The sequence below is a fragment of the Babylonia areolata genome, chromosome 20 (genome assembly GCF_041734735.1).
Source record: "Babylonia areolata isolate BAREFJ2019XMU chromosome 20, ASM4173473v1, whole genome shotgun sequence".
NCBI classification, from domain to species: Eukaryota; Metazoa; Mollusca; class Gastropoda; order Neogastropoda; family Buccinidae; genus Babylonia; species Babylonia areolata.
The window spans coordinates 25,410,384-25,436,603 of record NC_134895.1 but is presented as its reverse complement, the minus strand read 5'-3'; the positions used below and the strand labels follow the sequence as shown (position 1 = coordinate 25,436,603).

General features: G+C 38.6%; 1 protein-coding gene across 4 annotated transcripts in view; it reads right to left on the bottom strand.

Moving 5' to 3' along the window:
- Positions 1-1,105: 1,105 nt before the first annotated feature.
- The window catches only part of LOC143295331 (nuclear receptor-binding protein-like), a 32,037-nt gene continuing 6,922 nt past the window's right edge, over positions 1,106-26,220 (bottom strand). Inside the window, exons 4-15 of one of the 4 annotated variants that reach the window (XM_076606967.1) lie at positions 26,002-26,091; positions 24,688-24,728; positions 23,541-23,635; positions 21,243-21,266; positions 15,472-15,555; positions 13,285-13,343; positions 11,050-11,148; positions 10,019-10,154; positions 8,121-8,226; positions 7,494-7,544; positions 6,590-6,896; positions 1,106-5,535 (exon numbers count right to left, since the gene is read on the bottom strand). In XM_076606967.1, coding sequence (XP_076463082.1) covers positions 5,416-5,535; positions 6,590-6,896; positions 7,494-7,544; positions 8,121-8,226; positions 10,019-10,154; positions 11,050-11,148; positions 13,285-13,343; positions 15,472-15,555; positions 21,243-21,266; positions 23,541-23,635; positions 24,688-24,728; positions 26,002-26,091 — 1,212 coding nt within the window. In that variant the 3' untranslated portion in view covers positions 1,106-5,415. The remainder of the gene's footprint in view (positions 5,536-6,589; positions 6,897-7,493; positions 7,545-8,120; positions 8,227-10,018; positions 10,155-11,049; positions 11,149-13,284; positions 13,344-15,471; positions 15,556-21,242; positions 21,267-23,540; positions 23,636-24,687; positions 24,729-26,001; positions 26,092-26,220) is intronic. The other 3 variants (XM_076606968.1, XM_076606969.1, XM_076606970.1) reach the window with 3 other exon arrangements.

Sequence of the window (26,220 nt, the reverse complement as noted above, 5' to 3'; positions counted from 1 at the left end):
TCTGACTGGACATTGTTTACCAATGACTTGCCTTGAAACTGAAGATGATCAACATAGTTTACCAATGACTTGCCTTAAAACTGAAGATGATCAACACCTTTCATTGACACTAAAGGCCAATGCCAATCAGTCATTAATCCCAATCCTTCTAACACTTTTTAACAGACTGAGTGCAAGAGCGAGCAGTCATTTTGATGTGATTTCTATGGATCCAACAGTAAGAACAAGGGTATTTCAAATGAATATCGCAGTCACACCTTCTTATGTGCACAAGGCTCCGTTGAGTACATGCTATATGGTTTTTCTCACTGCTCACCATATTAGAAATGAGTAGTATGGATGAAAACAATCATTATGATACTGTATCATGCTGAATTATAGATTTGAAACCAAACACATACGTTTACAGATAACACCAATAAAAGAAAAAGATAACGCCTCTCAACAAGAATAAAATTCTGGCTTGAAAAAGAGAATTCGGTGACCATAAATTATCAAATCAAAAGCCTAAGCACACATCTGAATATCAAGTTATATTCAATCAACCCTTGTTGTAATGAAATCAATCTATGTGGAAGGTGGGAATGAGTAAATAAAAACCCTTCTTCAGCTTATTATTGCTTGAAGACCCTGTTTACATACTCAACCAACAGGATAAATCTGTTCACTGATTATGTACACTTGCTTTATAAATGTGTAGGGAAAGCAAAACCAAATTGAAAGGTCTTACAAGAATTCATTAAATATGAGAATCAAAACTAAATTCCCTATCTAATGAACAATATAATTAACTAGCACTTACATATCCCCCACACCCCAAAGAAATACTGAAATATATAAAGAAACTTTTACTACCACTCCTCTGGGTCAACATAACCCCTCAGGCAATATGGAAAAAAAACCCACAAAAAAACTCCCACAACATAATTGCATGTTTTTTTGTGTTTTTTTTTCCAACACATGTGGCTGTGTTTGGCACAAGACTAACAATGATTTGCTACTCCATATTTATTTTCTATGACACAGTGAATCATATATATATATGTACCCCCCCCCTTGCTCCCCTCCCCCGTGCCCCCCCCACCTCCTCCTCTTAAAAATTTTTTTTTTTTTTTTTAGCAAATGGCTTCATACACACCATTATCAGTACTGTCAGATGGATGGGAAGGGTAGGGGACAAAAGTACAGGCACCTGTACTATGGGGCTAGTGGTGAAGGCACTTGATGAAGACAGTCAAATATCCACACAGCAATTGACAGCAACCACTAATGAAGACAGTGAAATATCCATTGGATATCGTACACAATGGGTGACACTTGATGAAGACAGTGAAATATCCATTAGATATCATACACAATGGGTAACACTTGATGAAGACAGTGAAATATTCACTGGATATTGTACACAGTAGGTGACAGTGGCCACATGATGAAGACAGTGAAATATCCATTGGATATCATACATATGTGTGACATTTGATGAAGACAGTGAAATATCCATTGGATATTGTACACAGTGGGTGACAGTGGCCACATCAGCATATTTCACTTCATATTTACACTACTGTACATGCACACCATCTCCTCATAATTATGCTTGTCTCCTAGGAACTCCAACAAAACACATTAAAAATGTTTGTGTTCAGCTTTGACTATTGAATACAATGAATAATTTGAATAAAAAGCAACCCAGCATTTCTGATCCATTATAATTAATCCCTGATGTGAGACTTCTCCATTAAAATTAATTTCTGACGTAAGACATCTCCCAAAAGACTGCAGTTTTCAGAATCACATTGTTTCTGCAGACGTGTGAGTGTACACACTTGGATATAAAAGATGTCTACCACACTGCTCTATGCTTTCAATGCGGAGCTCTTGATAATTTTCCAGTGAACCTTTTTTCCCTTTATGTGTGCTGTATCAGTATGTGCATGCATATTTAATCGTTAATGAGAATGTGTGCACATCCACGCACTTCACTAACCTTTCACATATGTGAAGATGTGTTGTGATGTTACTTGTGTCAATGTATTTGCCTAGGTGCATGTAACCTTGTGCAAACAAACTGTATTTTAATTTCATCTACAGAATGATCATTCTGAATCAGCTTGGTCATTTGAAGAAAAAAAAGTTATAATCTGGGTGATTTAACTTTGATCACCTTGTGGTGATGTTACAAATGGTGTAAAACACACTATAAAATAATTAGCAAAATTTTATATATCCAGTTCCAAACTACAAAATATTGTTCTTTTTCTTACCGCTTTTACGAATCTGATGAAGACAAGACACAATATCCAGAATATTGAGGTATATTGCAGCACAATCAATGTGACATTAGCAATCTTTACAGGTGACAGGCCTCTTTATTATATGGACCTATAAGTAATATTTTATCTAAATCCACAGTGTTCCCATGGATTCCACTGAATAAGTTTGGATACATTTACTTGGATTATACAACATTTACATCATATCTATACACCAAACATTACACCTAAAATTACGTTTATCTAACATACTATACTGTGACCGATTTATAAAAAAAACAAACTCCTCCCCCTACCCATCCCCCCACAGCCCTACCACCAAAAAAGCACCAACCACCACCACCACCAAACAAAGCAAGATGAACAATGACTGCAGATAACTGTAACTAGATACCTATCAAATACTGACTTTTCTATTGTCCATCAGTTCAATATTTCATAGAGTAACATACATTCTTCTCTACAGCAATTACTTGCAGGTGGGGGGAACAAAATGATACTCTTTTGTCACAGTCATATCAAACACACACACACACACACACACACACACACACACACACAGTCAGTGATTTTTACAAAACCACTGACAACATGTATCATTTGCACAAAATCAGCCTCACTCATATGTTTTCACATGGTCAAAAAATCAACACATACTTGACAATTTATAAGCAGCGATGTCTTGACAATACCACAAGGCATTTACTTAACAGCAAAATCCTGACAACTATCACTGAAGGTTATGACAATGCTGACAACCAGACTAATGTGACAAGAGTGAATGAATATTGCTCTAGTAACAGACTACACATCAAGGTCATTGCAGAATCAACCACAGTGCATTTTAATGCCCACAGAAAGCAGGTTCAGGTTGAAAGAAAAAAACCCATTAACACACACACAAGTGAACAGGCCATCAAAATGAAACTGAAAATGGCTCATCAAGACAAACATGAACTGATGTAACTGGAGAACAAGGATGCCAACATAATAGACAATCACAAAAGAAATGAGCATAACTGGGTTTGCAAAGATGACTGGAACACACAAATAAAAAACAGATTGGAAAAATAAGTAATAGAAATCATACATTTCAGCATATGACAAATCTTCTATACAATTCAACACAAAGTGATAAAACGCTGAGTGGAGAAATAAAACATTTGAAATGATACATTTCAATACACTTCAACATTAAATGATCAATGAAATTCAATACAAAGTGCAAAGTAATCAGAATAGAAAAACAAACATACAAAATTATCAACTGAACAACAGAAACATAAGGCCAAATATCAGTGAAGAATAAAAACTGACTGGGAAATAAGCATATCAAACACTGCACCAGTGCTTATCTCTGGTCTCTATGTTTTCATTTTCACTGCAGAATGTATTCCAAACAAAAAAAAAAAAGAAAAAGAAAAAAAAAGAGAAACAAGCATTGGTCTCAATATTCATACTGCCCTAACTTCAATAAAATAGCTAATGAAATGAGCCATGGAAATAATTGGATATATTATTTGATATACCACATTTCTATATACTGTGTTCTTTTATATGATCATTCATCATTACATTTACCCTGTGCGAGTGGGAAACAGACAAATCAGACAGTCAGAAAGAGAGAGAGAGAGAGAGAGAGAGAGAGAGAGAGAGAGAGAGAGACAGACAGACAGACAGACAGACAAAGTCACAGAGAGAGAAGAGAGAGAGAGAGAGGGAGAGAGAGAGGGAGAGAGAAAGTGAGAACATTAATCTTGAGACCTACTTGGACAGTGCAGCTCTTATTTCATCAAATTGAAACAATCAAAAGAAGAATCAATGAAAGAAGAATCAATGCAAAAGAAGAAAATATTGATCTGCAAAGATCCAGAGACAGAGAGAGAAAATAGAGAGAGAGAGAGAGAGAGAGAGAGAGAGAGAGAGAGAGAGAAGCCTGCAGCCAGGTCATACCTGAGTGGTCTATGGGCTTAATTAAATGGGGAGACGGACCACACAGTTGAGTATCGTCCACTAACAGATGCTTCTTTGGGTGTGTTGCTCAAATTTCCTGACCATCACTGCAAGTGTCTATCTCTCTGGCCCAGTATGAAAGGAAGCACAGGGTACAGCCTTGTCACACAGTCTAAAACCTAAATGGACCTCCATCGCAACATCGGCATCATCACCATCCTTCTTTATCAACAGTAAAAAGATTTCCCAATTTCTGTGGCCTTTCATGGTCTGCTGTCAAGTTGACCCCCTCCACTTCCCTGCTTGGAGTGAAGCCTGTCAAACTGTCGAAGTCTTTTGTCTCAGCATATTCATGGGGGACGGTCAATGGAGGAACGTGGTGGTTGTCTCAACTCTAGTGGAGATGCTCACTCAATCTGGCTCCATGACTAAGCTACTGTTATCAGTAGCGGGCATAGAAGGTGTCCTACGTATGTTAAATCACAACAGGCACTACTGAACACCGCTGAAGTGACTCAGCAGCAATACAGGGTGTACCTCAACATCAATAGTTCCCTTTGGACTGCCAGCGCAGAGACTGAGACAGATGAATGCCAGTGTGGCTGTGCATGGGGGATTTGGAATGAGCAGTTTGGGAGTAATGCCATTAAAAAAAAAGAAAATAAAGGTGTAGATGATGGGAAAGAAAAAAAAAGAACAACAAGAAGTCAAGGAAAAAACACATTAGACAGGATACAGCAGAAATTGAAACAAGAGAACTGTCTTACCAATGGCAACATTAAAAAGACCAAACCAAAACAAAAAAAACAACAACAAAACAAACATTTATTGACAGACTAAAGCTGTAAGACACTAAGACAGCAATAAATTTCAACTGACAAAAAAAAGACAGAACAAAAATAGTTCATTGTTCTGCTCCTTGAACATTTCCTCATACACAAGCCTTACAAATATTTCCATACCAATGAAAAATTGCAAGAACATATTTAACAGCATGTCAAAATGAAACCATCATTAAAAAAAAAAAGGACAGCCCAAAACGGCATGTTGTAATACTGATGAAAGTGGAGTCAGCAAATGAGCCCACACACCACCAAAGTCCCATGAAAGTACATCAACACTGAAATCCCATGAAAGTACATCAACACTGGCCATACAGGATGAAAGCTGAAGTGGGGTGGACGAATGCTCAGGAGGAAGGGATGGGCACGGGGAGGGGGAAAGGACCAGGACCCACACCGTTGCTGGCAGTCTTGGGTGGAGACTGCATGGCCTCTGTTAGCACTGCCGCCACATTGTCACGGTCCAGCTGTTTTAACACAAAAAAAATTCAGTTAATGAACATTCAAAGAACATTTTTTTGCCTCCAAAGTTATGTTCAATCTAACCTACTTACCATCACTCACTGGTGCAGACTCTGCCAGGGGTCTGCCTCCTGTCCTGTGCAAAACATTACTCCATCCGACCAAGCAGAGAAATCAAAAGGAGCTGCAGCTAATAGACTCCCTTGGTATTACCTCCCTTCCGTTAAAATGTGCAGCATCCTCTTTTCTGGCAGCCATCTTCCATTTCTGCAATTGTATGTCCAAGTAGCTAAATTTTTTCTTCTTTTTTTTTCCATAGGAAACACAGAGAAATGTACACACATGAAAAGAGTGGGCTGAGCATGTAAATAGAAAAAACTGTTTTTTCTCCTTTTTTTTGTTGTTGTTGTCAATGATCATGTGAATTTAACACACATGAACATACACTTCTGACATGAATACTTCTTGCAACTAGCGACTTCCCTGCAGGTCATTGACTGGGTCACTAGGAAGGCCGACCAACATACGAACATGAGCATGGGAACAAGGACCTTCACCAAACAACCCAAAGATCTTAATTTTGCAACAGTCTCACATAGATGCCACAGAAAGATTCAAACCCGTCTTTCACAAGAAGCAGAGAGAACGGGTCTCAAACTCAACACTGAGACCAAAACAAATAGAATCTACAATAAACAACAAGACTCAATTCACCGTGAGGTGAGAACATCCATGATACTGACAAGTTTCTCTGCAGGCCAGGCATCTGCTTCCCCATTTTTTCTTTCTTTCTTTTGAGCAGATGTGGTATGACACATATAGGTCAGTCCACACCGTTTGACCTCCCCTTGAAACTGAAACACTGACACCGAACTTTCCAAAGCGAGGTCACCAGCTGCACCTACTTTTGACTTCTCCACATATGTGGGGTAGTAGTTCGCACAGAACAGGGAATCAGACCCCTGCTGGAGTCTGCACCAGTGGGTCACCATATGGTATGTGTAATCAGATTCCCATTTTCTCCCATTCTGACTGCCCCATGACAACCCACCCCCTCACCTCATTAATGAATCCAAACTGCACCAGTTCATCAGCCAGGGAGGAGGGGGTGAGATCATCTGTCATGTCAGTCAGCAGCTGGCGGTTCATCTTGTCATCCATGCGGCACTGCAGCACCAGCTTGGGGTACTTGCTGCCCTCCGCTGCTGCCTGGATTTGGCAGGACACAGTCGTCACGCGCCGCGTCTCCACGTCGTAGGGCTCCGGGGTCTCTGACTTGACCGACTCCGCCAGTTCTGGGGTGATGGCGCGGGGCCGGGAGGGGGGCGTGATCATGGCAAAGGCCGTCAGTGGGTAGATCCCATTCCTGGGTTGGGGGGGGTGGGGGGGGGGGGGGGGGGGGGGGGACAAGTTTTAGTACTGAACAAGTTTGGAACCATGCTTTGGGTTCTGAAGATGAAAAGATGCAATGTATTTGAAGACAGTGCATGCATGACAATGAGATCCTGTTCCCTGTTGCTGGGTAGAGTGAAAGTTTAACGCTGAATGAGTTTGGACATGTGTTTTGATTTTCAAGATGAAAAAAAAAAGCAATATATTTGAAAACTGTGTGCATGAGAGTGAAAGTGTACCTATGATGTGAGTGTCATAAGCATGTGCTAGTACGTGCACAGGTGTGTGTGTGTGTGTGTTGGTGGATGCCTGCCAACATGTATGTATGCAAGCGCTTTAAAACAAATCAAAAGCAGCTTCATCTGGTGTTGACATAATAAGATAAACTTTTACAATTTAAGATACACTGGAAGGAAGGGTGGAATACATTCAGCAGTTTCCACTGGCAATAAACCATGCAAACTCACCAAGTATCATTCTCTCTGAAGTCTTGTGCAACCAACCACTTCTATATGCATGAAAACAGATTCTCCTAATGATGACTCTAATTCCATTCTTCACAGGCACTCACTTCACATCCTCCAGGAACTTTTCAACCTCCAGTACAGGCACCTGGGAACACCTGCAATTCACATCAACTGTCATCAGCACACAGTCACAATATCTGAACACCTGCAATTCATATCAATTGTCATCAGCAAACTGTCACAATATTTGAACACCTGCTATTCATATCAACTGTTGTAAGAAGTCAAACTCAAGGAAACATCAACATACTTCAATATCTGAAGCTGAGATTAAGAACTCTGAGGCCACCTGTTTATAAGAACAAATGATTTGCAGTTAATTGTCATTAGACACTGGAGCCTCACTTATCTTTCATTTTCACAACACCCTCAGATATCTCTCACTTGACAAGAATTTTTTTTAAACAAACCAATAAGGCCAATAGAAAATGAAGGAAGACCACCTGCAGAAAATATCTAACTTGAAAAAAGGGGCTTGCATATAAAAGGAACTAATTTTCTGCAAATTCATATCTATTTTAGCTTTCGCTTACAGTGGTGGACCAGTATTTAACACATGACAGGAGTCTGTACTTGTGGGTCTCGGTGAGATATGTGTGACTAAAACACAGCTGTAGAAGTGGATGCAAGAGAAAGCTGCAGCACATGAAGTGAGAAAGAAGCTGACTCACTTCCAGTCCAGAGGCTTGCCGCCTTTGGATGGGATGCTGGCAATGATCCTGTTGGGGTCCCACTTGCCAAAGTAGTTTTCGTCAGTCAGATTCTCTTGTTGGTCTGCTGAATCAATAGCTAAACATTCAACAGTCTGAGAAACCTCTTCACTTCAATCCACTTTCTGCTGAATCGAGAGCTAAGCTAAACAGTCTGAGCAACCTATCCACTTCTATCCACCTGTCTTTGATTATGGTCATACAATACATCTGACTGGAAATTATCTGTTTCCAAAGACTTGTCACTCACACAATAGAGTCCGTATAGTTCAACACTCAGCTAAACATGACAAAGGCTGAGCTAAAAGATTAAAAAGTAAAAGCAACACAGCCCTTCTTTTGCAGAACAATGAATACAGAAACCTGCATTGTGTATACCCATTAATAAGCTCAGTCAGTTGTTCTCTGATGACAAACAATTTCTGCCAGACAAGGCTCCAAATTTGTGGATGGGTGGAGGGTCAGTCAACCTTTATCCTTCTTTTGCTTTTTTTCCTTTTTCTGTATTAGCGTATATGAATGTGCACCACATGAATATGATGAAAACATTTTCTTCACCATCGTAAGTTACATTCATTGTACTTCCCAATGAAGCTAAAAATCAAAACATTACTGAAATTTCTGTCCCAATCACTGCAGGAATTTTCCAATCACAAAACCATTCAATTCATATGAAATTGTCCAAATTGGATAGCGTGTTCATTTTCCTTTCAGAAAAGTATGTTATATATATAGAAAAGAGTGGTAAAGAGTGTACAAGGTACATAACTTCAAGCCAATGCTGCTTACGCTACCAATTCAGCTAGCACACAGGTAAATAAAAGGTACATTGGATTAAATAGGCTATGCCAGTCTTGAATAAAAGCCAGGATTAAAGAGGCTATGCCAGTCCTGAATAAAAAGCTAATTTGTGTTTGCATATTTCTTCTGTCAATGCTGCTGTGTGCACATGTCAAATGATCGGTATAAGAGCAAGCCTGGCGCTTCCTTTTTGGGAAAGTGTTTGGGTTTGTTCCAATGTACCTTTTATTTACCTGTGTGCTAGCTAAATTGGTAGTGTAAGCAGCACTGGGTTGAAGTTACGTACCTTGTGTGTGGAGAGAGTTACCACTCTTTACTATTTGTTAATCATTTGATCTTCTAGCCTCATTGTTTATTAATGTCAAGTTGAAAAACCACCGAGGCAACCATGTGTTTGTTCTGTACTGCCCGTGTATTCTGTGGCTTGTTCAGGATTAAAGAGGCTATGCCAGTCTTGAATAAAAGCTAATTTGTGTTTACACATTTCTTCTGTCATTGCTGCTGTGTGCACATGTCAAATGATCGGTATAAGAGCAAGCCTGGCGCTTCCTTTTTGGGGAAGTGTCTGGGTTTGTTCCAACGTACCTTTTATTTACCTGCGTGTTAGCTGAATTGGTAGCGTAAACAGCACTGGCTTTAAGTTATGTATCTTATGTGTGGAGAGAGTTACCACTCTTTACTGTTTGTTAATCATTTGATCTCCTGGCCTCATTGTTTATTAATTTTATGTTATATATAGTTTGTTTTTGCAGTGTGTATGCTAGATTTTTTTCCTTAATTAATTCCCTTGGTGATCAAAACATCCCTTGACGAACAGTTGTCACTGAACATAACATAGGCTTGGCACTGAAAGGGTTAGCCATAAAACACACTTTGGCTTTCATTGAGACAACCCTTGCCCACCACCCATGAGACCTACGTTATACCAAAAAGGTACTTGTTCATGATGTATCCACTCTGTAATTACTGTTGCTCATGGCACTGGGTGACATAAGGGCAAACAACCCTGTCAACGTTGATCCAACACATCACGCACACAAGACAGATCACCAACTCACAGATGTTGCTCTTGACAAAGCGGTGGGCAGCCAGCAGCTTGAGAGAGTGCACCTCAAACAGCACAGCATGGAACAGCAACTCACGGGCTGTTGGGCGTTTGGCTGGGTCCTTCTGGATGCACAGGCGCAGAAAATTCTGCACAAACAGAAGGAAACACAGAAACGTGTGGTTACCTGCACACTGAACAAGGACATAGGTGCAAAGAATTCTGCACAAACAGAAGGAAACATGGAAACATGTGGTTACCTGTACACTGAACAAAAACACAGGCACAGGAAATTCTGCACAAACAGAAGGAAACACAGCAATGTGTGGTTACCTGCACACTGAACAAGGACACAGGTGCAGGAAATTCTGCACAGAAAGAAGGAAACACAGAACAATATGTGGTTACCTACACACTGAACAAGTGCAGCTGTTAAGAATGAACAACTGAAAAAACACACTTTTTCTTTCTTTCTGCAGTCATAAGCTGCAAACCTCACGTTTACTCTTACATATATGTGCAAGTGGTATTTCATGTGTATGACCGTTTTTACCCCTGCCATACAGCCAGTCATACTTAGTGGGGGTGTGCACTCTGGGAATGTTCATGTTTCCACAACCCACTGAACACTGACAAGGATTTCAGGATCTTCAATGCAAGTATTTGATCTTCTTTACATGTTCATATACACTAATGAGGATTACTTTGATGTATCAATAGTCATCATCTATGGAGATTAATGAAAGTTATCACTTGTAAACCAGAAAGTTTGTAAATGATGGGTCCCGATAATTTTTTTGTTTCTTTATTTCATCTTTTTTTTTTTTTTTTTATAATGAAGGAACAGAAGGGACAGCACACTGAATATTTTAAACTGTGGGAAAAGAAAATGGTGGGACAGCGAAGCATGTTGGTGTACAAGAACCTGTGAAAAGATGAGGAAAACTGGATCATGGGAAAGTGTTGAGAAAGCAATGAATAATGAGCGAGCATAAGCTGAACGGCTAACATTTTAGCTGTAAACAGAGGAAGACACACACTTACCCTTTGTAAAGGGTTTTCCAGCATGTTCAGCGTTTCTTCGATGTCTTCTTCTGTGACGATTTTACCATCTCCGTTCCCATGAATGCCCAGAGCGGCCATCTGCAAATAACACTGACTCATATGCATGGAAAGATAAAAACATCACAAATAAAAGCTGTTATACAAATACATTCTTTTCCATATTCTAATATCAACTCAAACACATCTTTTAAATACATTTTTTTATCACAGCACACCATCCAATACTGTACTGTATCCTACAGCCATTCAGTCATGTTACTATTTAGTACTCATTTTGCATATTTTCACACAAAATTTGGGCTGTAGTCTTTAAAGGATAATTAACAGAAAAAAGTCATAGCCTCCTTTCTAAAATATCTTTCGAGGGCTGTCTGTTTATTTATCCATTTATGTATTCAACTGTTTGTTTTTCAAAAACCAGAATATGAGAGAAAGGAATTTTACATCTAAAGTGTTGCAACTGAATATTGGCTCAAAATATCACAAAAAAAAAAGAAGAGAAAAACCCCCGTTTTCTGCATTTTCAAACTGGATACTATTCCAGAAAGTATTTGAGTCTATGGGTGGAGGGACACTTGTTAGTCTGTTAGGAGTGACGATAATATTGATGAAAAAAGAAAGAAAAAACAAAACAAAATAAAACAAAAAACCCACAATCCTGAAAGACACACATACTCTATTTCTCTTCCATAAATTAATGGTGTTCACCATCAACCAGAGAATGTAAATGTGATTACTTGCAACACATCTATAACAGCAAAAAGGCAAGTACATCAGTATTTTACAGTCTTAATTTTGATACCTGCATTCAGCTTGCTCCTTCCTCAAAGTTTTATAACAATTACCAAGGCCACCTGTGCCTGACATTTTATTTTCTTCTCAATTTACAAGCCAGCTAAAGCCACTAGCTGCCATGGCAAAAGTGGTGAACGTCATGGACCTCATGAGGACTGAAGGATTGCGAGATTGAATCCCAACACAGGCATATTATTGTGAAATTGTTTCGACTGTGGCCCACTCCTGCCATGACTGAATTTAACATGGACTCAGCTGTAAGACTCAGATCATTCTGCCCACTTGACAGTTGCATCTGTGGAAAGACTTCCTTAAATCTACTGACTTTGGTCACAATTTAGAGTGTCTCTTGGCTCCACTTTCATGCCTGTGGCAAAGTCAAGCCAAAGTCTTCAGAGCAGACAGATTGTGTCTCCATGACTGAGCATTTGTCATCAGCAGGGGGCTCAACAGGAAGTATCCTGGATGCACTGATACAAAACACCATCAAAGTGACCCAGCAGCAGTGCAGGCTGTCTTCTAGCATGTCTGTGGCTTCCTGGTGAACCATCAGTGATCTGTTATCAGCCTGCAGAGGCAATGTAACAAATGGAGCCCAGGTATGGCTGTGTATGGGTGATTCAGGATAAGCAGGAATGACGGTAATTCCACAACAGGCTGGTGAGAGCAATGTGCCACAAAGGTGTATCAACATGTTGGTGTTCCCCCTAGTCCCTACGTGGACATGTGTTCTGTTGCTTTTTCAGTTAATGAGCCTGCTTGTCAATGTATGTCCAATTAAATTTAACACAAAACAAACGTACAGCAAATAACAGAAAAATCAGCCAATTGATACGCATGAACCTGAAATTTGTTCTATTTTTCTATCACACTGTCAGCGTCATCCAAAACTATATATATGCAAATCACAAACTTCCTTATTTTGAATTCTTCAATCAGGCAGTAGCCAAACTGCAATGTTTGAATTTTCTGCCCAAATATTTTACTGTAATCTGGACATGCCACAGCTTTGGTGACAAGAGTTGTCTTATTGCCACATTCTACAGGAACTATTTCACTGTCATGTGTGGCATGGCAAACAATTGTAAAAAAAGAACTAGTGTACTGTGCCTTTCAACCTAACTGATATGTTTCAGTCAGGCTTTCTCCTGCATGTTTGGAAAATATCCATGTCTGATTGACAAATTTCACTGTCAAATATTCTGGTCAAAAACTGCATTTATATCAACACTAACATGGTAATTCTCTGCAAACCATCTGCAGCCTCAAAATCAGGATATGATTCAGTGTAAAAATGTAAATGTCAGTTTGAAAAGAAAACTTTGCAACTGATTTCTTGCTGCAATTTGGGGGGACTCCCTCACCTACATGTGCACTAGACATACAAACAAAAGCAACAAAAGAACCTAATGAACTCACTTCCAAGGCACACATTCCAAAGGCATAAATGTCCACCTTGATGGTGACTGGACTGGAACCTGGAACAAAACATTTGTCCACATAAAACACAAAGCATTCAAAACAAGTCATGCTGCTGCAGTCAGTAACTCAAATCAAACTTTTTCATGTGCATAAGCAAGGTCACTGGTATGTCATGGAGATCAGCAGTTTTCCTTGGCATTTCAGAGACTGGGGCTAATGCAAAATGAACATGATGCATTTGTGGGCTTTACATGATGAATTCACTGGCCTCTTCAAAAAGGCATGTAACTGTAACCCTGCCATTCGGGAAGATGTTCCTCATTCAAGGGGAATCATGCTGGGAATGCTGGTGCTGGAATGACCCACCTAGCACTGACACAGATCATGGGATCTTAAGTTTGACATGAGTATTTGGTCTCACAAAATGAAGGGGGTTGAGGCACAAACAGGTCAGAAAATAAAGTTTACAAAGTGTGTTTGTTAATCACTGCTGTCTAGGCTGTAAGCAGAACCACACACTTAGCCGACAGCGAGATCCCCCTGACAGGCCTGATAGTGCCAGACACTGATAAGTAGGTCAGCTGCTGTGCCTGCTAACCCGTCACTGACCCTTCTTTGTCTTCTATTAAAGCGTGGCAATTTGCGCGCCTCTTTTGAGCGGGCTGGTGAGCATACTCCTACTTCTGTGGCATTAATGTTTGCACTGTTGGAAAGAGCGGACACTTCTCTTTTTGTTGGTGGTAGTACTTTCCTTGGCTGGAAAATATTTTTTAAGATAGCAGTATTTACTTGACAGAACTGTGCTGACAATTGTGACTGGCGGTGGTGTGGGTTTTTTTTCATAGCAGAAGTACCGTGAGTTTGGTTTTCCTTCACATTCTGTTCTCTCACATTTCTTTCTTCCATTCCTTTCTTTCATTCTGTTTTCTTCTCTGTCTTTCTTTCGTGCTGTTTACTTCCCTCTCTTTCTCTCCTTCATCCCTTCCTTTCTTTCGTTCTGTTTCCTTCTCTCTCTTTTCTTCAATGTGCGTGAATGACTGAATCAGTGTGCCTGTGGAGTACTTGTACAAGCTGCAAAACAGTTGTGATCTTTAACACGCCATAGCTTCCTTCAGAATTTCCAGCTATCAACACAGGTTAGTGAGAGGCATGCTGATGTGTAATGCTGCGCATGGAATGTATTGTCTGTGTTGAGAGAATTTTGTGAGATTAGATTCAGTGTGTTAAAAATGCGTCAAAATACAAGTTAACAAACTGGTGGTAAGCATACCTGCTTTTTTCAAACAGTTATCCTGAGAAAAATAATCGGATGTTCACATTTGAGTTTCCTATTGTTTTAAAGCTAAGACTGTGCTCTTTCAAACCATACTATTCATTAAGCGATTGTGATGACAAGCAATGTGTTATCAAAAGTTAACGAAGAGGTGTTGTTTTCTCCCTGTGGCCGCTGCCATCGCGCGGAACAGCACACTGGTCTTTCTCCCTCCCAACAGCTGATAACGGCTGGAGGCGCAACATGAAAGAGAACTCATAGCGTTTTGTGCTCTCAGTTCTTCCAAGTTAAAGTTCTAACCCTTCCGGCGGTAGCGTGTTATTTTTAGGTGGCGCCTTTCCCTCCCGAGTTGAATGCAGGGTCAAGTTCTCTCCTCGGATGAACTAAACGTGAAGCGCTGAACACGTGTGTAATACTCTTTAAGTGTTTGTGTTCAGTTAGAAAATCACAAATATTTTAAAAGTTAATTTACTGCAAAACTGTAATTCTATGCTGCTGTGCCAGGCCAGCCTGACTGGTGGAGATGTTCAAAAAGGTGACACCAGTATCAATATTCATTTTGCACTCGTAGATCTATGAAATAAATCCTACTAAAATACGTATGTTAATGTCACACGCTCTTGCTGACAATCCAAACAGTATGATTATTTTGACTTGCTTCATTTACACTAGTGTGCCAGCAATTCTCTCAACATCCCCATGTTGAAGTGTGTACATGAGTAAGTGCATAAATGCATGCATAATACAGTGTGTGTGTGTGTGTGTGTGTGTGTGTGTGTGTGTGTGTGTGTGTGTGCATGTGTGTGCCACCCAACACCCATGCATGCAGTGTACGCACGTACATGTGTGTGTGTGCATGTACTCAAAACTAACAACTTAACTGAAAAGTTTAACACAAAGACACCACTTACCTCCATATTCTGGAGCAATGCAGTGCATGTTTTTGATGTTTTCCCGGCATGTCTTGACGTGCATGTGGATGGCATCAGGGGCCACTGAAAACACACAGACATACTGGCCAATAAATTCTCTTGCTTAGTTCAATACAAACCATTTGAAAATTGGGTTTAAACCACTTCCTCACTTCACCAAGAATGAGTGATTAGGACTTAATCTCATCAGCAGTCATCATTCACAACAGAATCATTCAGATAACAGAAATCAAGCGAAAATTCTGAACACACACACACAAAAATTATTAAGTACTTGCATTGGAATCAATCTCAATAAAATTATTCATAATTAAAATTCAAATATAATTAGGCAGTTTTGATGAAACAATATCTATTCGCACAACAATCAGTTCATTTGGACAAATCACGCTTTTCCAATCTCCTAAATCAAAACCGAAAAGACATACTTAGATCATTTTTTTCTTTCTCCAAATGCTGTTTCGTTTTCATGAATAAAAACATCCAACCAACACCCCCACAACAATATGCCACAACACAACTTCTCATGATCAGGGTTGTCCAAAATCGATCACACACACCCACCCCCTCCCCTCCGCCCCAAGCAAATAGAACCCCAAAGAGCAAAAGAATACACCTATAACTCCAGTATAAAGTAAAACTTTCAATTTAAAATCCTCTGCTGATCAGTGCTTACATGACAAATCTTTCAATTTAAAATCCTTCAGGTTAACCACCGTTGGTGTATGAGTCCTGCATTTCTTGCCAACGGCTATTCTGATGGGTCACTTCCACTTTTATCTATCTGCTGAACTTTCCAAATCCCACTTTTATCTACTCTTCGTTCTTCCAGTGAAAAGCATTAAAAACTTCTAAAATGTAACATGAAGACAGTTGTGGATTGTGATATTACTTTCACAACTACAAAAATATGGTACTTGCTGCCATCCAGTCTGTGTAATATTCCATCTCTGAGTGAATTTCAAGGCACATTTACTTTTGCCAGGAATTCCTTCAACAATCTTATATTGGCTGTGTGTGAGTGGGGATGGATGTTTCTGAGTGGGGTGTTAGTATATCAGTTGTGTGACCAGAGTTCTATGCAAGATTACATGCTACATAAGAACAATTCATTATAATTCTTCTGATTCTTGTCCTATCTTTCAGACCTACTTTCTGGCTATTCACCATCCAGACAACTCCATTCTTCATATGACAAGCGCACATTGTCCATTCCAAAGATTTGTACTAAAACTTATGGTGAACGTTCCTTTTCTCTTGTTCCATCTAAACAATGGAATTCACTGCTCTCACACCTGTTACGCCCCAATACCTGCATTCAAGAGAGCACTCAAAACATATCTTTTCAAGCTGTACTTTTCTCACTGAATTTTTTTTCATTTGCATATACTTGTTGTGATTTTTGTTGCTGGATGTGCTCTTTGTGTTGATCTGTATGCATCTGTGATAATTTTGGTGTGTTCTTTGTGATACCTAGTTCCCTGGTTTTTATTTTTGACAATGGTGAATGTGATGTGCTTTGTTTTGCTGTGATTTGCACCTGTGTGATTTGAGACTGTGATGGTGCCTTGCTGATTTACATTAAAAAAAAAAAGTCATTTAGTCTTACATATGTATATTTTAGCCAATGTCATGTGAAACTGTGTTGACTTTGTACATATCTTAAAACACTTAGTCTTAAATTTGTATATTTTTCTGTAAAGCGCACTGAGCCCCATCTCAGATGGGGGTACTGTGCTATATAAGCCTGCACTTTATTATCTATTATTATCATTATCATAAATGTGTATGCGAGTGCATATACATACAGAATGTGGAGATCAAAAGCTGAGGAAACTCATCTCTACAAGAGACACAGGTCTTGATTGTTATTCCTTTTGCCAAAAAAGACTGGACTGATCTTAAAGCATTCAATGTCTGTAACACATGACAATCACACACAAAAAGAAGTAAGCTGTACAGTACAGAGTCGATACACAAATATGTGCAAACCAGTACCACAGTGACAAAGGTACAGCATCAATGCAGTGCACAGTATAAGACAAGGAAACTTGACGCATTTGACAACACAACAAATGAAGAAACATTGGTCCCCTGCATCTTCTGGTATAATAAACTCTGCCTTTTAAGCAAAACTACTGAATAATACATACTAAGAGAGAAAACCTTGACACAAGCAGCCAGGAAGAAAGTGTTCAATATAAACTAAAGAATATGCCAATTCCCCCCTTGTTGTGGCAAACACACGAGACTATTATATATCCAAGAAAAAACAAACAACCAACACAAAAAAAAAAAGAAAAAAAAGAAAAAGAAAAAAATTATTGATCATACAAGTCATACAGTGCATAACAGCTTCTGAATATGTTATTAAGCCTATTATAGTGTACAATATGTACCTATATGTAATATATAGCCATATATGAGGCTCAACATGACCCAGGTAAAGGAGATCTTTTTTCTCTGCCAACAGGAATTCTGAGCACAATGACCCTCAGTTAATAGATGAAAACGACAAAAACAATGGCAACAAAGGAACTAGATCACACAAGGGAATCCATCTGATGTCACTGCACAATATACAGTAATCCAGCAACGAATGCAGTAATATGGCAGGGGGTAGGAGAAGAAGAGTATGGTCTATGATATATATATGTATGAAATACACATCTCTCAAGTTCCCAAAATAAAACAGAAAAAAACCTACTGATTCTAATATCAAATTCATAGTCATTTTCTTAATTAAAAAAAGCTGTTTAATTCAATATACTTACCATGACTTACACATGCATTTTGCATACTTATGAAATAATGTGTGTGCATGCATGTATGCATGTATGGGTGTGTTTGGTCACTTTTGGGAGTAATGGTGTTCTTCATTTGCTTTTGACTGCACATGCAGGTGCTCTTGATTTTCATGTGTGTGTGTATGTGCTTTATAAATGCTTTTGTCTGTCTTTTTTCCCCCTTCTTTTATTTTATAAAAAAAAAAAAAAAAATGTGTGCTTCATGTGTGTTCAAGTCCAAGTGTGCACATACTCCACTCCTAACTGCCAATTTTCTGGGCTCAATAATCAAGGCTGACGTTCCTTATTCGTTTCCATTTTTCCAGAACTCTCAGATGCTAGACAATCACGGACCATCCACTGGTTTGTTTGCAAACTCTCAAATAAGAAAAGTGACTGAAAATGCTGGAAAAATAAATTGCTTGAACATCCTTTTAGTTATTTCTGTTTTATTTTTATTTCTTTACTTTATTTTTTTTTTTTAAAGATAGACTTGTTCAATTGCTACAACACTTGACCTGTAAACTCAGACTACCTTTGAGCAAGTAAACAGTGAATAATATTAATAACAATAAAGTCCAGCCAAGTGGATGCTTTCTCACTGTTCATATGATATAAACCAATGCATGCAGATGATCTATCATAATACTGGCATCCTTCACCTACATAATACTGGCATCCTTCACCTACATGCAAATTATAATATGATGCAACCAAGATAAGTTACCTTTAATTTTAACCCCCACCCCCCCAGAAAAAAACTATTCGTGCCATATGCAAATGACCTTTATTTCCTATTCACTGTTCCTATTGTATGCGAAGTGGCAGCTCTGAAGCCATATCCATGAACATACACTACTTTGCTGTACTCTTTCCCCATTCACTTACTCCCAAAGAATAAAGAGATGATTTTGAAGAAAACAAACCAAAAGACAAACCTTACTGAGAAATAAACCCTTACCCCCTGAATTAGTTTAAGCAGTATTACAATCAAGACTCACATGCAGAAAGAAAAGAGAAGGAAAAAAAAAAGAAAAAAAGAAAAAGATCAGAACTTATTAAACATAAAGTTGGTCTGCACACTTTTTGTGTGTTTCCATTGGTAAGTCTTATTTCATCTTGTTTTTTGATTGTTCCACTATTTAACTTAACTGCACTGTATGATGCCCAGGCGACCTCAACATAATTTTTCATTCTGAGCTGATGCAATAATCTAACTTATCCTCATATGAACACATTTCACCTTTGCATAAGCTGAAATTGAAGCCAAAAGTTCCAACTAGAACTTCTGTTCTACACTCCATTGGCGATACACATTGCAGCTATGCAACTGAGGGCACTTGAAATTGTAAAACCGCCTTTCCACCACCCCCCCCCCCCCTTTTTTTTTTTTTTTTGGCAACAGATTCATCTTTAGGCATGCGGAAGAGTGCGATCAAGTGCACAAACCAGAATGGTTGGCAGATCTGCGAAGGCCAGGCAAAGCATTCAGTGACTAACATCATAACTTAGCCACCTCCTTTCCAGTCACATACAGCTTCAAATGTCAGCAACCAAGATAATCTTCTTTTGATTTATGATCCACACCCACTCACATCAAAGCATCACAGCCCACAGAATGTAATATAGAACACAAGAAGACTGAACATCGTGCAAAGTATATCAAGCAATTCTATTTCCTCAGTTGTAAAATCAGGAAACAGTGTTGAATATGTGACAATACTGCACTGGACAGGTAAGGTGAAAGTCTTCTATTTCATTTTTTTTATATAGACATTTTACATCAGACTAAATACTAATTTTCATATTACTATAAGCTCATTAAAAAAAAAAAATTCAAATGCAAAAAGTTTTAAATCTCTGCAACAGCAGTTTGCTGAAAACACAAGCTTGGCACATCTTTGAAACATCTCTCTACAGCACAAGAAAAGAGAAAAAAAGTTATTAAAAAAACATATAGAAAATTCTTTAAACAAGCAGAATATGCATATACTGCTGTGCTTAAACTACAATACAATGTGCCATAACGATCTACTGTACTGTCAACTGTGCTTGACTGTAAAATGTTCTTCCAGAAGATTTTTTATTTTATTTTATGTTTACAAGTATGTGGGTAAAAAAAAGTTGAAACTGATAAAGGAGCATTGAGCCAGAGTAAGTCACCCAAGACAGTCAGATTATTTACCTACCCTGCCACCCATTTGTGGAAGCACTGTCCTCACTGCAATTTTCACTTTCACTTCAAAATACCCACTAACTCTCAAATTCCGAATCAATTGAATGTTGCATCTGCTATGGTACTTCAAAACTTCAATACAATTAAATCAGCTGAACGAGGGTGAAAATAATCAAAGCAAATATGAACATGTTTTTGGTGACCTTGAATGAAAGTGAAAGTCAAAAGTGAAACGGTCAGTCAGACCTAACTGGTTTTGATCTCTCACACTTATCAGAACAAAACAATGTGGAACTGGTCAGAATGTTACTGTTGATGCAAGCAGATCAAAGTATGCCTGCTGTGACCTTGACCAGCAGACCTTGCCAATGTCAAGGTAATTTTTAAAGGTCATCAGAGCATAGTGAACTTCATATGGAAGACCTGACTTTCATGTTTTATCTAAATCAGGGAAACTGGTCTACAACAATGGGTGAAAATGTTTCAACTCTTCTCATAGCCAAGTGACCACACTTACACAGGTCAAAGCTGCATGAAAATTGGTCTGGCAGTGTGCAAGTAATAGCTCTCCGTGTACCAAGATACAAGAAGATGGGCAGACAGACACACACGTACAGACGTGACACAGCTTCCCCTACAGCAATCTTTTTTGTCCTCTCCTCTTTCTAGAAAGTGATACATAAACCAAACCAAACCAAAAAAAATCTCCATGTTGCACAAGTAGGAGTAATAAATAAAACTACAGGAGGAAAAGGAACACAGGGGGGCAGCTATCATGCTCCACTCACCACATGGAAGTGATGTTGTTGATTCTGAAACACCAACTGGAGGTGTCTTTTTCCGCGACTGATTATAATCTTACACAGATGCTTCATTCCCCAAGTTAAAAACCCTCTTGCATTCACATGCTTCACAGAGAAACGTTTCCGAAACCTTGGCTGTGGCTGGAGTAAATGCAAGAAGGTTAAGATATTGAAGACTTAAGAAAAAGAAAAAAAAGGGGGAAAAAAAAAAAAAAAATCATAAGCAATTTTCAGCACACTTCACTTTCAAACTTTCTACATTCTGAACGGTGTAGAAAAGCTCAATATCTTTTTAACATACATAAACTGAAACATCATATTGGAAAAAAAACCCCAAAAACAGCCCCCCCCCCCCCCCCAAACCAAAAAAACCTCTATGATACTGACACAAATTAAAAAATCAACCAAATATATGAATAAGAAAAAAAGAAAGGCAAGGCCTTCAAGACTCACTTGTGATATACACTTTACTCACCCCCACACCCCCCAAAAAGAGTTAAATTGTGTTCTGTATTCAATAATATAAAGCTTCAGGAGGAAAAAGAAAGAAAGAAAGAGAAAAAAAAAAAGGAGCATATTAGCAGATTCGAACGAAGCAGAATCATTTCCAGAGTTAGTAGACTTACTTAAAGCGCTACAATGCCTGCCAATCATGTTCAAAAATAAATATCTAAACGTATATTGTTTTTTTGCGTCATAAATCGATTACAGTATTCAAGGTGATAACACCGTTCAAATCGTATTACTCTGGTATATCTTGATTATTCAAGAAATATTTTAAAAGTCTGCAGTAATGGAGATGTTGCCATCGCCTCAAGCACACCACAACACGTAGCTGTTTTCTGGAGACCTGCGTCTTCAACAGGCTGACAGAAATACAATGCAGTCCATTCAGTTTCTCTTTCATGTTCATTCTTGTGAATTTAGCATCCACTTCAAACTATTCATATGAAGTAAATCTTAGTGTCACGGCATGTGTTCTGTCCACAATTTTTATTTCTTTTCTTTTAATAGTGAACAAGATAAACAAGGTGAGGGCGTCTTCAAAGCAAACCATAAATCGTGATTTTTTGGCTTCAGATCCTCAACGAAATAAAATGCTGATGATTCAGAAATACAGCTTTATTCGGAAGACTAACAACCTATTATTAGTACAACTGTGAATTTTTTTTTCGCCTATGTTTAATCCAAATTTGGTATTGTCAAAGTATTTCCAGAGAAAATGACAATGTTTAAGTTTATCACTGACACACAGACATACATACAGACACAAGAACACACACAGAGACAACATTGGGTTATTACATAGACTCACACTGTTTACACAAGTGAGTCAAAAAAACTGTCCAGTCAATCCACATTACCAATTTAGAGAAAAAAAAAAGCCCACAGAAACCCCACCATGAAAACACTGTGATTGTCTTTTGATGTCCTGTACTTTGTTTACCAGTGTGCAGCTGACTATTTCTACAAGACTTTTCAAAACACATCATACTTTGCTCTGGAGATCACGTCATACAATAACAATACTCAAAGCAGCTGAGAGCCAGGTCTGAAAACAGTGTAATGAAAGACAGAGGAAGAAAAGCTTCTGAGTAAAAAAAAAAAAAAAAAAGAAAAAAAAAAGGGAAAAGAACCACACCAACACAGTAAAAAAAAAAAAAAAAAAAAAAAAAAAAAAAAAAAAAAAAATGCAGGCGTTTCCATACACTTTTCATGAGAAAAGAAAACCAGCAAAAGTGATGAACATGGGTGTATTATTCACTTCATAGGTCAGTAATTCACACCACACAGCAAGATTTCTCTATATAAATGAACAATGTTCATTCAATTTCTGTACACCAGTCAATTACAGAAACAGCTGTTGAATAAACTATTGACTTTGTGTGCGCTCACTCACACACACACACACACACACAAGAATGCCATGACAGCTGTTAAACTATTGACTTTGCACACACACATACACACAAGAAAATGACAGAAATGTGATGACCATGAATCCTGCACACACACCCACACACATACATACATACAACTACACATGTGCATACACTCACACACATGCGTACATATAATTACACATGTGCATAAGCTCTCACACATGCATACACACACCTACATCTGCACACATCCACACACATGCATACACTCACACACACATGCAACTTTCTTCATTCTAAATACAGTTAGACGTTACACATGCACATTCACATACACACACACACACACACACACCCAGAGACTGAAGCACAGATCAAGAAGCATACTACAATGACATACCTGACCCAATCTTGATCAGACCGTTGTGCTGAATGAAGATGGTGTCACAGGCCAGATTGCCGTGGATGATTGGTGGTTCACAGGAATGCAGGTAACTGAACATGTTAACGCAATTTTTGAAATCCCATCCTTCACAACAACAGTGAAAAACAGGCATGAGAAACATGCCTTCACAGCAATACGGGAACAATCAGATTCTAATGGGCATGTGATACATGTATTATTAGCAATATGGGGACATTTGAATAATAGCATACATGTGAAAAATGTGCTTTTACTAGTTTAGCAATACAGATAATAATGGGCATGTCAGATATATGTTTTAAGCAATAGAGAGAAAATCTGATGTTAAAGGGCATGTGAGATAAATATGTACTTTTGGCAAACAGATTTTTCATAACAACAGTTAGTTAAATCCTTTCTAACAAACAAGCGAACAATTAATATCAATGGACATGTGACACTTGTACTTTTGGAAATCAGATGTTTTTCAATAAACAAGAGAACAATTAGATAATAATAGGCCACTGAGATTATATATTGTCACAAATATATCAGTCACCACAATACAACATGCAATTCATTTTGATATTTTCAACACATCCACAATAATAGTGGAATAGATTTATCATTTATTGTGTCAATAGAAGAAATGAGAGAGAGAGAGAGAGAGAGAGAGAGAGAGAGAGAGAGAGAGAGAGAGAGAGAGAGAGAGACCAATAGAAAAAAGACAGATAAGACACACACACACACACACACACACAGAAAGAGAGAAGGAGAAAGAAAGGGATGGGCAATACAGTGTCTCCCTATCTTCAAAATATACTTGGAAGTCTAAGACCAATGTTAACTCTCATTGAAAGGTCTGTACATGTAAACTGCATCCTCTTGTAACTTTCAAAAGATGTTCCATTGATAAACTTTCAAAAAAAAAAAAAAAAGAAAAAAAGAAAAAAAAGGTTCACTGTGAAACCATTTCATCAACATTCAAACATTCACAAAAAAACACACACATGCACACTGACACACCCACATTGTATTTCATATATTCGTACTGAGATAAAACAATACATGCTCATGAATACATTTGTACAAGTCATATCAGTGACAAGGAAACCACACATATATATCACAAATCATTCTTCACCTGAGAGCAGAAAGGATCTGGGTACACCACCGTTTCCAGGCCTAAAAAAAGAAGAAGCAGACTTTAATATTTTTCATCTATGTGGCACGGATTCAAACTGATGAAATCAAAAATTTACTATCACACATGTATACACTCTTCATACATACATATCTATTTTCAAAATGACTCACTCTACCCACAAACAAAATATTGTTACAAAGTGTAAGACCTGAAGAAACAAGCTTTATGTTGCTTGCTAAACTCTGGACACAAGTTTCCTAACATGTTCCTTGTCAAATCAACTGCTTCCAACAAATATTTTTTGAATGAAACGTTGCTGAATGCAGCTCAATGGTCATGTACACTGTTAAGAGGGAAAGGATAAGGAACGACATGCTTAAATGCACATACCAGGCATGGTGAACTGTACTGAAAATAAATGCTTATCAAATTGATACTTTATCAACCGAAGTGAGTGTTGATGTTAATACAAACAGCAAAGTTCTGATATTGTTGATAAATAATAAACAACAGACAGAAGTGGGAAAGACCCAGTTATTCAACTAATTATAACGCATGTAAGTGTCAACCCCCCCTCACCTCCCTCCCCCCCCCAAAAAAAAAACACAAAAAAACAAAAACAATTACAAACAGACGTAACTGCCTACTATTAACAAAAACAGCTCTCACACACCCATCCCCCACCCCAACAACACACAAGCTGTTTAATCCCTTGACACAAAATTCTACAGCTTTCTCTAGCCCCTCTTAGGCTGGGTTCACTCTAAGCCCAGCCAGCAGCTGACAGGAACTGGCTGAGAATTTTGAGCATGTCATTTTGCACTTTCCTGTCATGTTTGCAGCTGGAAAGTGTTCACACTGGCCACCAGCCATCTCCAGCCAACCGTCTGATTTGTTGCATGCACACAGATGAGACGGAAAGCTGATCCAAGGGGCAGAACTCTTCAATGATACAAGCAGCATGAATCCCAATAGTATCAATTTCTTTCGTCTGGGGAGCCGCTCCACTGACACAACTGGCTGCATCAACTAGTGTTGCTGTGTCAGGCTGACGGCAAATGGCTGGCAGCAACTGGCTGGGCTTCATGCAAATGTAGCCTAATACTTTCACCTCATCCCCCCTCCCCCGGCTTTCACATTTACCAGTCTCTCATTCTTCTCCAATCTGTCAGCACTCTGCAAACAAGCTGCACACTGTGAAACTAAACACAGGGTGAAGAGACTGAAGACTGCGGGGCAAGAAGGCATGAAAGAGACAGATAGCAGACAGGCAGTCAAGCCACTAGGCAGCACAGAGCAAGACAACCTTACCTTCAGTTGGAATGTTTTGTTGTTCTTTTTGGTCAATTTTAGAAACTGTTTCAAGGAGCCGGATGACATGTACTCTGTGATGAAGATTACCTGCAAACATACACAAAGCAAAAACAATCACTGAAAATATGTACTGAATCAGAAAACAAAACAAACAAACAAACAAACAAAAAATCACCTGTACATCACTGTCAGTAAAACAACTAACACACTGAAATA